Below are 12,769 nucleotides of genomic sequence, written 5' to 3'. Positions count from 1 at the left end.
CCACCATATATATATATATATATATATATATATATATATATATGAAAGGTACAGTTCACTCAAAACTGACAATTCTGCTAAAAGTTATTATTAATCATTAATGCTTAAAAAAAAAAATAAGATAAAAAAAACAAAACATATATATATATACTGTATATATATGAGCAATATCACTCGAGTACGAGAGTGATATTGCGTTTATACAACAGTTCGACGGAACAAGTGTGTAAATGAATACAAATCAACAACGCAGTGGTGAGAACCAGAATGAACTGTTGTATATATATATATATATATATATATATATATATATTCTGGATCCATAAAATAATGAATCATAAATTAACCATGTTTGTACATGTTTTTAAGGGCCACTATAATATATTAATATTTTTCTATTTCTCAGTCTGTTGTGCTTTTCCTCAAGGTATAAAAGTCTTTGGACTGTATTATTGTCATATTCATTTCTTTCCCCTAGTGAAGGCATTAATAATTGTGTTTACTGGTGTGTGATGAACAACATCAGATAAAAGATTGGCTTTATATAAAGAAACAGTGAGCAAATAAGGACATTGAATTAATCAAAAGAAAAAACAACAACAAAGAGAAAAAGACTCCATCATTTCATTGAAATATATGACATGTTCTAATTAAGGCTCCGATGGAGCGAGTGAGATACATATTTAGGCCTCAGAATAGAGTTTTGTTGTGGCAATCAAAGAACAAACAGCAAACAATGATATAATCACTTTCAGATCTGAGCTTGGGAACAATTACATAGACAACACCAATGATTCATGAAGGAGAAAGCAGCATCCTTTCAATGGCTCCTACTCCGAACATGTGCAGTTCTAATATTAACAAGGTCATATCAAACATTAAAGGTCCACTTACAATGTTAGTCAAGGCTACTTTGTAAAAAATTAAAATTACTTAGCTTTTTATGACCATTTCCATCCTCTTCCACCCGTAAAAATTAAACAGACCATTTTTATACATAGTGTTTATTTAGTTATATTGCATAGTTTTTTTTCAATTACTGCAGTCTTTGCAGAACCTTTGCAAATTACTCATTTGTACTTACTTACTCAAATTACTCACAATCACTGTTGAAATGCCAAACAAACCTGTTTATTTATTTGTTTGCAACATGTGCTACACACGTCCAGAAACAACACAAATGTCCCACTAATGATATAGACTTCAAAACTTTTTTAAAAACAGTTTTAGCAGATATTACACACTTTACCTTTAAATTGAAGTCAGAAGAAATGCAATGAAATACTATCAAAAATATAATCAATACTGCAAAATGAGATGCTCCACCAGGATTTCAACCACTGAATTCGAATAGTCCCATCACCTGTGAATTGTGATTGTGTTATCTGATGAGCTTTCACAGCAAAAATCAAACTCCCATGCATCTCTCAGTTTCCCGACAAACACGGGGCGAACCTAATGGCACGACATGAAAGTGAAATCCTGAAGCATTGTGGGATGTTGAGACCATCAACAAAGCAATATAATACATTGGCAAGCAAACTTTTAAATGCATTGGGTATTCATGTGGAGCAAAGACAAAAGGTTGAAGTCAGAGTTCATCTACACTGTGCAATAGGCTGCCATTAAAATAATTACAATTAAAATATTCAACAATCCATGAACTGCACTTTTACTCAACCATAATCATCATATAAAAAGGGCCGCTGGGAGTAGAAATGATTTCAGGGAGGTGCATAGCACGTTAGGGACGGTGCATTGTCATTGTCGCATGCCCTGATTTTCGCAATACAAACTCACATTCTTTTTAAAAGAGCATTTACAAAGAGCGAATTGGCGAACAAAATGCTCTTCTGTGGGGAATATTGCCAGGTATTCACTGAGAAAGGTTAATAGTATTGCTGAAGAGAAGTACAACATATAACTCAATACCACTTAAGAGCTTTTTTTTGACTAATCACAGCAAAGTTGCACCCTCGCGAGCCATTTAACATATGCTCTTTCACTAATGCATGAATTTAGCACTCCAGGGGTGTGTTTCTCGTACAACAATGTCACTCACTGATTAACTACCACGGTACAATGCGCCATTGTGGAAACTAACTAGCCACTCACGACTGTTTCCCAAACATGGTCACATTAATAACGTCATGCATACGGTGTAGTGATAACTTCTGCTAATTAACTGATGTGAGATCTATATGCCACGAACATGGCAACTGACAACTACTTCACTGCTAGTACAGATCAGTACAGATGCCAAACTTCAATGCCAATGGCACAAGTAAATCCAAAATCTGGCGGTGCTGTTAAAGACCCCATGAGATGGCTATATGAACATACAGTAGTTGTCCTACATGTGGCTGTGTTGACGTACTCCTTACTGAAATCGGAATTTGGGACAATATCCAAAATCCTTACGTTTATTAAAGGGGTCATATGATGCGATTTCAAGTTTTCCTTTCTCTTTGGAGTGTTACAAGCGGTTCGTGAATAGATAAGATCCCTAAAGTTGCAAAGACTAAAGTCACAAACCCAAAGAGATATTCTTTATAAAAGTTAAGACTCGTCCACGCCCTCCTAAAACGGCTCGTTCTAACACGCCCCCACGTCTACGTCACTGTGTGGGAAAATTTGCATAACACCGCCCAAATGTTCACGCAAAGAAAGAAGGCGTAACTTTGATTCTCGCTGTAGTATTGTTGCTGCCACCGCCATGTCGTGGAGACGCTGTGTGTTTCGTTGTGAAAGCGAAACTACTTTGTTTGGTCCTCCTAAAGAGGACACAACTAGAAATCAGTGGTTAAGTTGTATTTGCAACACTGTTCCAGAACAGTTCAACCCAAATATCCAGATGTGTGCAGCGCATTTTACAGAGAAGTGTAAAATGTTTCCTGGGAGAGTAGCCTACAATGCCGGTGTTCAAGGGGCGTAACATTTCCGTCACACGCTTGAGGTATTCGGCCAATCACAACGCACTGGATAGCTGGCCAATCAGAGCACGCCCCGCTTTTCAGAACGATGAGCTTTGTACAAATCAACACTTTTCAGAAAGGCGGGGCATAGAGGAGAAACAATAATGTACAGTATGTGGAAAATAATGTGTTTTTTGAACCTTAAACCGCATAAACACATTTCATTACACCAAATACACAAAATAATGTTATTTTTAGCAACATCATATGACCCCTTTAAATATTTGCTACTTGTTATTGCTACTCAGGGGACATTCTCGTGGAGAGCATTTTATTGGACCAAATTTTGGATGAGACCCTGAGAGCAAGATAAGTCATCAATATTTTGTGTTCAATTTCCTGGAAGAGAAAGACTTGTTTAGAAGTCAAATTTAGGAATACCAGCATACTAATCTAATCTAATAGACATGGGCTAAAAGCCACAAAGCCCTCCAATTGTAATTCAGTGGGGTCTTTAATATCAGCATCTCAAATATATAAAAATCCAGCGTGTGCTTTTAACATGTCAGAGCTCCCTCACCCTCATCTTCTTAGGGTGAGCAGAAAATAGTAGCAAAACTCTAAAATCCTTATCTGGTCATCAGGGTCAGTGGTCAATGGGTGTTACAGTATTGATGAATTCTTACTTGAATTTGTAAGTTACAAAAGGGATGCTCAACATTAGCTATTGTCATGCTGAAACTAATTCCATCCAAGACACAGTTCTTAGATAATTCAGATATTTTACCAGCCTTTACAGTCCACATAAAAGACAAAAATCCATTGTTACTCTAAGAGGAAGGCAAATCTAATTACTGCAGGGTCCATCAGCTTTAACTGACATAGCAGTCAAAACTATCTGACGTTCTTGGCTTTTATAGCCAAGAGAATTATGCAGTTTAAGTGAAACCCATCGAGAACATCTCTAGGTCATATTTAACTCCAAACATAAAAGAAAAAAAAAAAAGAAAGTTGCCTATTTTTGGGATCGCTAAGATTTTTTTGCACTTTAATGGCAATTAAGCATATTTCCTTCTTACTGTATCATTCTGATTATGTCAAATTTCATGTGCATTAATATAATGTGTGATTAATAATGAAAAAAAAAATAAAAACATTCAAGGACAAGGAGAGGTCAAGGAGAATTCAAGGACAATGTGTGTTTAAATGTCACAGTGCAAAAAATCTGACCTGGGCAGCACTAAGTTTTGTTTTGTTTTAACATGTGACCTGGACATGTTTTCATGACACTTGAAAGGGAACAAACATCTGGAAACTTCTTGATTAGAAGGGAACAAACCATACACCTGCAAGGTGAAACTTGCCTTTATATTCGATAGCAAAACCAGACATCCCCAGGGAGGCATCACTGCGGAAGGCCAGAAAAAGGCTGTTTCCACTGCTTTCGATGCGCTCAGGAACCTGGTTGCCCTGCAGACTGATGATCAGGGGTCCGTTGGAGTCCTCACCGTCATAGATATGGAGGAAGTCATAGCTGGGCTCCATGTTAAAACTGCACAACAAATGGAGAAAGATTTAGAGATTGTTATATGCATAAGGTCTCACTGATGTAGTGAAATCATTGATTTTATATAAATTTGACAACACCCTTCCAAATACAAACACATGTTACATTTTGGATGTCAGTCTTCTGCATTGAAAGGTCATGTGCAGGTATCCCAACCAGGAAGTTTAAGATGCTTAACCAACAAGGTGTGCTTAGACTTAACTATGTGGCATGTTTCATGAATTAAAATGTTTTAGTAAAAAAATAAATGTAAATAAATATTGCTTTCTAATATTATGCATTCATATATTAAAGCATGCAATAATTTAAGGGAGCTATTTTTATTATTTATTTGATAAATGCTTTTAATAAACAAGGATGGTAATCCAGGAACGTGTTCAACCCATGCATTCTTGCTTAACCTGCTTCATCAGAAAGCCTGCTAGTTTCCAGAAGTAAATCCTTCTTTCTAGTTGGTCTGTTTTGTAATTATAATTAAAGTCCATGAAGTTCTGATCATTTTGGCTGAGTGAAACATAAGCAATCAGAGTCATAATCATGGTCATAAAGATTCAAGTATGTGAGTTGATGATTGTGATTGTGGATTTGTGTGCAAGGGCTGAGATACATTGCCCTTCTGCACAACTGCAGTGATTTGAATTCATAATATGTTTCAACACTGAGGCATTTCCACCCCTACAAAAAAATAAAATATAAATCATTAGCTTCTTAGAAATTCTGTTTCAGGTTTTCATCTTCTAAATCTGCTCCATGCAGTCTGGCTCCATTTTAAAGAATTTAAGGTAAATGATAGTATTCTCTGAAATTAAGAGCCCCACAATGATAAAGTTAAAGTTTATTTATTAAACAAAATGAAATATTGACTCAATGTAATCTGGCAATGGCATATTGATTTGTCTAGAAATGCCACATATGTACATGGCATACTCCCTGTTCACTGAATGTTTGTTTATTAAAGGGGTCGTGAACTAAATTATTATTTTTTTATTATTATTTGTTTGTTTTAATAATGTTTCCTGAGGTGCACTGATATAATTAGTATGAGTTTTTTTCCATCAAAAATGGTAATAATTTACAAATAAAAGACCATTTTCCACCCTGATTTTAACCCCTTGTTTAAATGTTCTGTTTAATGTATCTTTTGCAAACCTTTGGTATGTTTTTGACTAGTACACCTTCTGAGATTTACTATTTGATGAAAGGGTTGATTATAGCATAACATTTAGATCTACTCCCATTGCTGAACATTGTATCACAGTCATGTCTGTTGAGTGTGTGAACACAATGATCTTGCCAATGTAACTTGAAATTTGCACTCTCACAAGTGCTTTCATTATAAACAACACAATCAACACAATGCAAACTCAATTTAAATATGAGATTCAATGAGACGTGTAGACAGCGGCACTGATTATAATGGGATTTTTGGCCAGAGTACAGAACTCAGTCAGCGCTGAACTGAAGTGACTGACAGCTCCAGTGATTATAAAGTGAGTATTATTTTTCAATTTCTTTAATTAAGCATTATAATTAAAATAGTCACCTATATGTTGTGGCAATACTGTCAGTTCTATATATTTCTTTAAAAAGTCTATTTGCAAAGTCTGTGTCGATTTGTGATTGGTTTACCAAAAATGCATCAATAGTCAATTTCCTATCATTAGTATCCTTTGAATAGTAAAGCTATTTTTAGTCCAGTGATGCCTTTTGACATTTTTATCCTGTCGGTTCATGGATAGGCCAAAGAGACTGATGAAGAAGAAGGTGTTGTTCTGTGCCTGTGCAGGGAGTCTTGTATTAATCTCTATTGTGTAATAAAAGGAGGAATTACAAAATGACTTGTTTTAGCAGCTTGGTTTTAATTAAAGCAATTTTTGGACTAATGAGGAAGGACTGAGTTCTGAATCTTACAGTATATTTATGTAGCACAATAAACTTGTCAAGAGATCAGAGAACATTTTCTCAATTTCTGAATTCACAACCACATTTCACAATTAAAACCAGACTAAATATGTTCAAATACACTTCAAATTTATAGAAACTGGAGTTTAAAAATGCACTTGTGACTATAACCATGTAAGAGATGTTACACCCCTTTGGGGTGTCATGAGAGTGAGAGGCACTCAGTGCTGTGTGAGCACATTACCTTTTGAAGATTAAAGCGATGACAAAGTCAGGGTTGACTTTTATCCGCCAGTCACACTCTTTTCCTGGTGGGTAGGGTTGGGGATAGTTGGGTGATAGAATTACCCCAGCAGGCCCTGTCACATTGCCCCCACAGGTAGCTGTTATAACAAGGAGAGTGAGGACGAGAGATTATTTAATGTGATCCTTCAACACGGTAAAAATAAACAATGTTTCAGCAGCCTGATTATAGGATGATTACTTTGAGCTCATTATCAGTTAATATAGCAGGACAACTGTATTTGATTTTTGGCACTGAGCAGCACTGTTATGATAGGACCTGCCAATTTTTGCTGGCTTTGGTTCTGGAAGTATTTCTCTATGCATCTAAAAAATTTTTCAATAAAAATAGTCTAAGCCATGAACCAAATCAATGAGCTCTGAGATCACAAGATTAAAAATTTGGTACGGAGCAACTATTGCTGTAAAAACTGTGTACTTAATGTATTTTATGACAGAATAAACAACGTCCCATGAAGCACTGCAAAATACTGAAAAAAGTCAATACACTATAAAACTACTGACCAGGTTATTGCCCGATATGTAAAATAAGACCGATTAGAAATTTATGACAAAATATTAAAGGTACAGAATTATATGTTCAGTAATTTTATTTTTTTTGTTTTTGTTTAATGAAGGTACAAAAGCATTTATCAACCTCTAACAACTTTTGAGCTCATGCTAGGTCTGTCTTGAATGGTTTAAATATTATCATTAAAAATCAATTTCTCTACGGAGAAGATGAATGGGATTTTGGCTTCCTGAACCCGAGAGGACCTTGTAAAATTCCATGGCAACTGGCTAAGCATGACATCAAAAAAAGTCAATAGGGACACTGGAGAAAAAAGCTATTCTTTAACATGCTTAGAAGGTGCAGAGCATACTGCCTGACTGAAAAAAAAAAATGAGAGAAAAGAAGCAGAAAAATACTGGAGGTCTGAGAGAAGGTCATTGTAATAATATAAAAGCAACTTTGTAATGCAGTGGGTGAGACACCTCTACTTTTCCCTATAACGCTGAGCTAATATGTATCTCTCTTAAATCTCTTCTACAAGATCACCTGATACATGGACACTTAACAGTTTTATAATGCTATGACTTTATGATTGGTAGTGGACAACTGAGTAGATTTACAAAAAATTACTGTGGTGGTACAATGGTACAGTGATGGTTTTAGATTTTGACATACATTGCCTTGCGAAAGTATTCAGTTCTCTCAGGTTGGATTGAGACCGTCGGTGGACAGACATTTTCAAGTTTCTCAATAAATATTTGACTGGGTTTAAGTCTGGGCTCTGGCTGAGTCTCTCAAGGACATTCACAGAGTCGTACCTAAGCCACTCTTCTATTGTCTTGGCTGTGTCCTTAGAGTAATTGTCCTACTGGAAGGTCCCGTCTGAGTGCTCTGGATCAGGTTTTCATTAAGGATATTTCTGTACTTTGCTATGTTCAGGTTTCCTTCTACCATGACCAGTACCAGTGCTTCCCCCACAGCATGATGGAGTGCAGTCACCACTAACCAAGGCTCATTGGAAATGCATGCTTGCCTTGTGGCGACATTTCTGCAACACCGATATTGCGGTACCTTACTGCACGTTTTGCTGCAATTCCAAAGTAAAAAGTCCAGTGAGTGGCACTAAAAAATGTGTGTTCAATGTGTGACCATGGCCATGTTTTTATTATGTTGGTACAGGCACGTATTGCTGCAATTATATTACGTTGGTCCAGGTACGTATTGTGGCGGTTCAGAATTTAAATGTCCGGGAATCGTCACTAAACGTTAATGCTTCATCGTGTTGGAAAATAACATACACCAAACCCAACCCTAAACCAACCCGACAGTGTTAGCAAATGCAATGTGACATAAAAACACAATCATTGATGCAACCGTGCTATTTTACTTTCTTATACGCAAGTTTGAGCTGTTTTGTCGAACCTTAGTTTCACAGGATTCGTACTGAAGCACTTCACCTTACAAGTGCAACGCTGTATCACATGAGCTACCAAGCAAACTGTGTTGGAAACTCTGTCCCGGTAAATCATACTTTGTGTGAAAAGGATTAAAAGTTGTCTGAGTTTTTCTGCCTCTAGTGTTCAAACTGCAGCGATTTGTACGTATAGGTATGTTTTTTTGAGTTCTGCAGAAATGTAGGTAGAGGCACGTATTTCCAATGAGCCTGGATAGGTCACCACCATGCTTCACCGGTGATGAGCAGTGCCTTGTTTACTCCAGATATGATGCTTGGAATTGAGGTTCATCAAACCAGAGAAATTTCTTTCACATAGTCTGAGAGTCCTTTAGGCACTTCAAGCAGGTTTTCATGTGCCATGTCCTGAGGAGAGGCCACTTAGCCATAATATGTCTTTGCTTATTGCTCTGATATGCATTAGACCAGTTATACCTTAATTATACATGCTAGACCTTCTATAGACAGGTATGTGCCTTTCCAAAACATGTCCAGTCAAATGAATTGTGATGGACTCCAATCAAAGTGCAGAAACATCCTAAAGATGACCCCAGAGTAATTATTAAGTAAGTTTTAATTTTTGGTCACACTTTATTTTAAGGTCCATTTTCGCCACTAACAAACCATTAACTATGACTTTTGCCTGAATAATCTCCTAATTTGCTGCTTATTACTAGTTAGTAAGGTAGTTGTTAAATTTAGGTATTAGGGATGTAGAATATGGTCATGTAGAATATGTGCTTTATAAGTACTAATAAACAGCCAATATGTTAATAACAGGCATGCTAATAAGCAACTAGTTTATAGTGAGAATTGGTCCCTATACTAAAGTGCTACGTAATTTTTTAATTAGGTGGGATGTTTCCAGCTTTGGGATTATGGTCTATGGAGTCAAGTTTGATTTGAAAAAGTCATTTAAAGCATTTTAGCATGAGGCTGCAACATAAAAAAAAAAAAGTATTTACATTAAAATCTAATGTACTTCAGAGAAAACTATATTATCATATACAACATGTAAAAACGTTGGACCATTTCAATGAAAAAACAAACAAACAGGCAAGCAAGCAAGCAAACAAACAGTGGTTCTGTTGTATCATCTGTATTTCTAAAGTATCTTTGTTTGCTTGTTTGTGTCTGTAATTAATCAGTCTAAATCAATGTATTTCATTGACAGCTGTAATTTATATTAATATTTCACTTTTAAAAAATGAAGGAATGTATTTAACAGGGTATCCATTTTTTACTCTGTAAGGAGCTTTCCAGTAAGCAAACTAAAAAGCACAGACTCAAGTCGGATCTCACCGATGCAGGTGGGTGGGTCCGGCTGCCAGAAAAATCGGCTGTTTAGCTGAACGCAAGTGATTTCAGACACTCCTTGAATCTGGTACCCAGGGTCACACTGAAAGGAAATGGTGTCGCCAGGCTCCCTGCTGTCTCCATAGCGTGTCCCATTTTGAGGGGTCCCTGGGTCGTTGCAGGTCGTGGCAACTGTAGCTGAAATAAAAAGATACATTTTGAATCATTTTGATACAGCTGTGGATCAGTGAGACATTAGAGCGAGCGGAAAATCACTTATTCATGGGAAAACGGACCTCTGCTCTTGACTAAATATGCCAAGTCGCACAGCAGCTCACATATGCGATGGTGTTAAACTCATGTTTATGGAGATTTTAATTTAATTATATTTCATCAATCATATCATATTACTGTCAAAAAGTCAAATAAAATATGCAACAGTTTCTGCTCTCTTAACAAAAATATGCTCCATAGCCAAAATACATAAACAATGTATAATGAGAGCAGAGAGATCTGAGGAAATTTACAAGAGAGAAAGGCTTTGTTATAACAATAGCTTACTACTTACTGCATGCTGCACAGCATACACTATACTATACACTACACTGCGTGCCTTTGCATTTAGATGACAGACTTATCATCTTGGAAATACAATTATTTTGTAGTTTCAATCTAAAAACTGTTTTTTGGCAGTCCAATAAAATAAAAAAAGAGCCAAGAAAGAATGGTATGCTGATACAACATTACTAACGCTGGTAATAGAAAATCAAGGTGAGCGCAGTGCATTGTAGAATGGAGTATTCCATGCAGCATGCTAAGGTTGTACTGCACATCCAGTTGCCATGCATATTGAAAAGCTGCAGACAGTATACAGTGTGCATACTGCAAAGATATATACTAAAAGTTATATGCGAGTATGCTGGTCTGAACACAGAGAAGCTGATACATACTAGAGAACTGGATGGAGAAACCAGACTTGCTAATGAAGTAATCGCTGTCAAACTGAAGCGTGAGGATGTTGAAGGTACTGTGAGTGTCCTCGGGTAAAAGCGATCCACTCCACTCTTTCAGCAGAATGCCACTCTCCGCTGGTCCATCCCAAACCTTCAGAATGTCATGGTCCACTTCTGTTTCAAAGACTATGAAGTGGAGGCTGGGAAGGTCAAAAACAGTGAGAATATTCAATGTTGCTATATTTTCTTTCAAAGATATTCAAAAACATTACATTCATAATAAGCACAAAACATCTGCAAATTAAAATTAAAACTGAAAACTAAGACGAAAACGATTGGTCAAAAAACATTTTCAAAAACTGAAATAAAATAAAAAAATCAAAATAAATGAAACAACTAAAACGAAACGAAACTAACAACAGTTATTGCAAAACTAACTGCAATAAAATAATAATTATCAAAAATAAATAATCGTTTCCGTAATCATTACGTTCTCACCCTGTGGCGGAAAAATATATGAGCTGTGTGTCGGTTTAGGGAAATTTAAAAATGCAAATCTATAATAACCTTGGTCCAGAGTTCACAAAGATATGTCCTAAAAATTAATTCATAATTCATAATTTAAAAATGTTAGTTTCAAAATAAAACTGCATGCGTCTTGCAGAAGAACAATGCTCCTCGAATGTGGTTTGAGGCACAGATATAGATCTTAACAGAGCGGATGGACATATTAAATAACATTATTGTTTTTGTTTTTACAACAGGTTATTCCCAGGAGTTTGCCATTTTGAATGATCATTATCATCTTCATCATCATCATCATCATCACCATCAATTTTTCTCGTTCGTTATGACAAATGAGCATTCAGCTTCAAGCTACCCACAGCTGAATCCACATTTCTTTGTGTATGGATATGACATAACGCAATTTCCTGTGAAATGCATTTTGACAGCTCTAAAATACACATCATTATTATAGGTTTTTCAAAGTGTATTTGGATTTGTTTTAAAAGACGAAGCAAAATGTGACCTCATTAATATGGCTGTATCATCTTTGGCAATAATGGAATACTTAAATGCACACAAAACATCTTTTCCTCAGCACTGAACTGATCAAACCCAAAGGCCTTCAGAATATATTTATACAACAGGTTATTCCCAGGAGTTTGCCATTTTGAATGATCATTATCATCTTCATCATCATCATCATCATCACCATCAATTTTTCTCGTTCGTTATGACAAATGAGCATTCAGCTTCAAGCTACCCACAGCTGAATCCACATTTCTTTGTGTATGGATATGACATAACGCAATTTCCTGTGAAATGCATTTTGACAGCTCTAAAATACACATCATTATTATAGGTTTTTCAAAGTGTATTTGGATTTGTTTTAAAAGACGAAGCAAAATGTGACCTCATTAATATGGCTGTATCATCTTTGGCAATAATGGAATACTTACTAAATGCACACAAAACATCTTTTCCTCAGCACTGAACTGATCAAACCCAAAGGCCTTCAGAATATATGTATTCCTATACTGAGCCACTGGGATTTATATTATTTACACACAACAGGGCTGTAGTCTGACCTCCTCGAGTCGAGCACAGCACTGCAGCTGGCATGTAAAAACAGGACTGATCAACTTAAGTCACAACAATGACTGTCTCTGTGGGATGTGTAGGTGGACAACCACGAGTTCTGCTCTCCACAAACACAGCGTTATTCATTCAAATATCTCCACACCGCTCATAAATGACATTTCATTCACCAGCAGGGTCCTTTTTGCCAGCAATTGAATTGTATTATGAACCTATATAACGTTATATGTGACCCTGGACCACAAAACCAGTCTTAAGTCGCTGGGGTATATTTGTAGCAATGTT

The 12,769-nt window shown here is 36.2% G+C and overlaps 1 protein-coding gene across 1 annotated transcript in view; it reads right to left on the bottom strand.

Moving 5' to 3' along the window:
- LOC107702659 (CUB and sushi domain-containing protein 1-like) overlaps nt 1–12,769 on the bottom strand; it is a 232,478-nt gene that overhangs the window by 117,159 nt on the left and 102,550 nt on the right. Inside the window, exons 26-29 of the mRNA XM_016505042.1 lie at nt 10,880–11,082; nt 9,936–10,127; nt 6,629–6,767; nt 4,280–4,467 (exon numbers count right to left, since the gene is read on the bottom strand). Coding sequence (XP_016360528.1) covers nt 4,280–4,467; nt 6,629–6,767; nt 9,936–10,127; nt 10,880–11,082 — 722 coding nt within the window. The remainder of the gene's footprint in view (nt 1–4,279; nt 4,468–6,628; nt 6,768–9,935; nt 10,128–10,879; nt 11,083–12,769) is intronic.

This window comes from Sinocyclocheilus anshuiensis, unplaced genomic scaffold, assembly GCF_001515605.1.
Source record: "Sinocyclocheilus anshuiensis isolate Anshui unplaced genomic scaffold, SAMN03320099.WGS_v1.1 scaffold6, whole genome shotgun sequence".
NCBI classification, from domain to species: Eukaryota; Metazoa; Chordata; class Actinopteri; order Cypriniformes; family Cyprinidae; genus Sinocyclocheilus; species Sinocyclocheilus anshuiensis.
The sequence above is the reverse complement of the archived record's forward strand: the minus strand, read 5'-3'. Positions and strand labels throughout refer to the sequence as shown.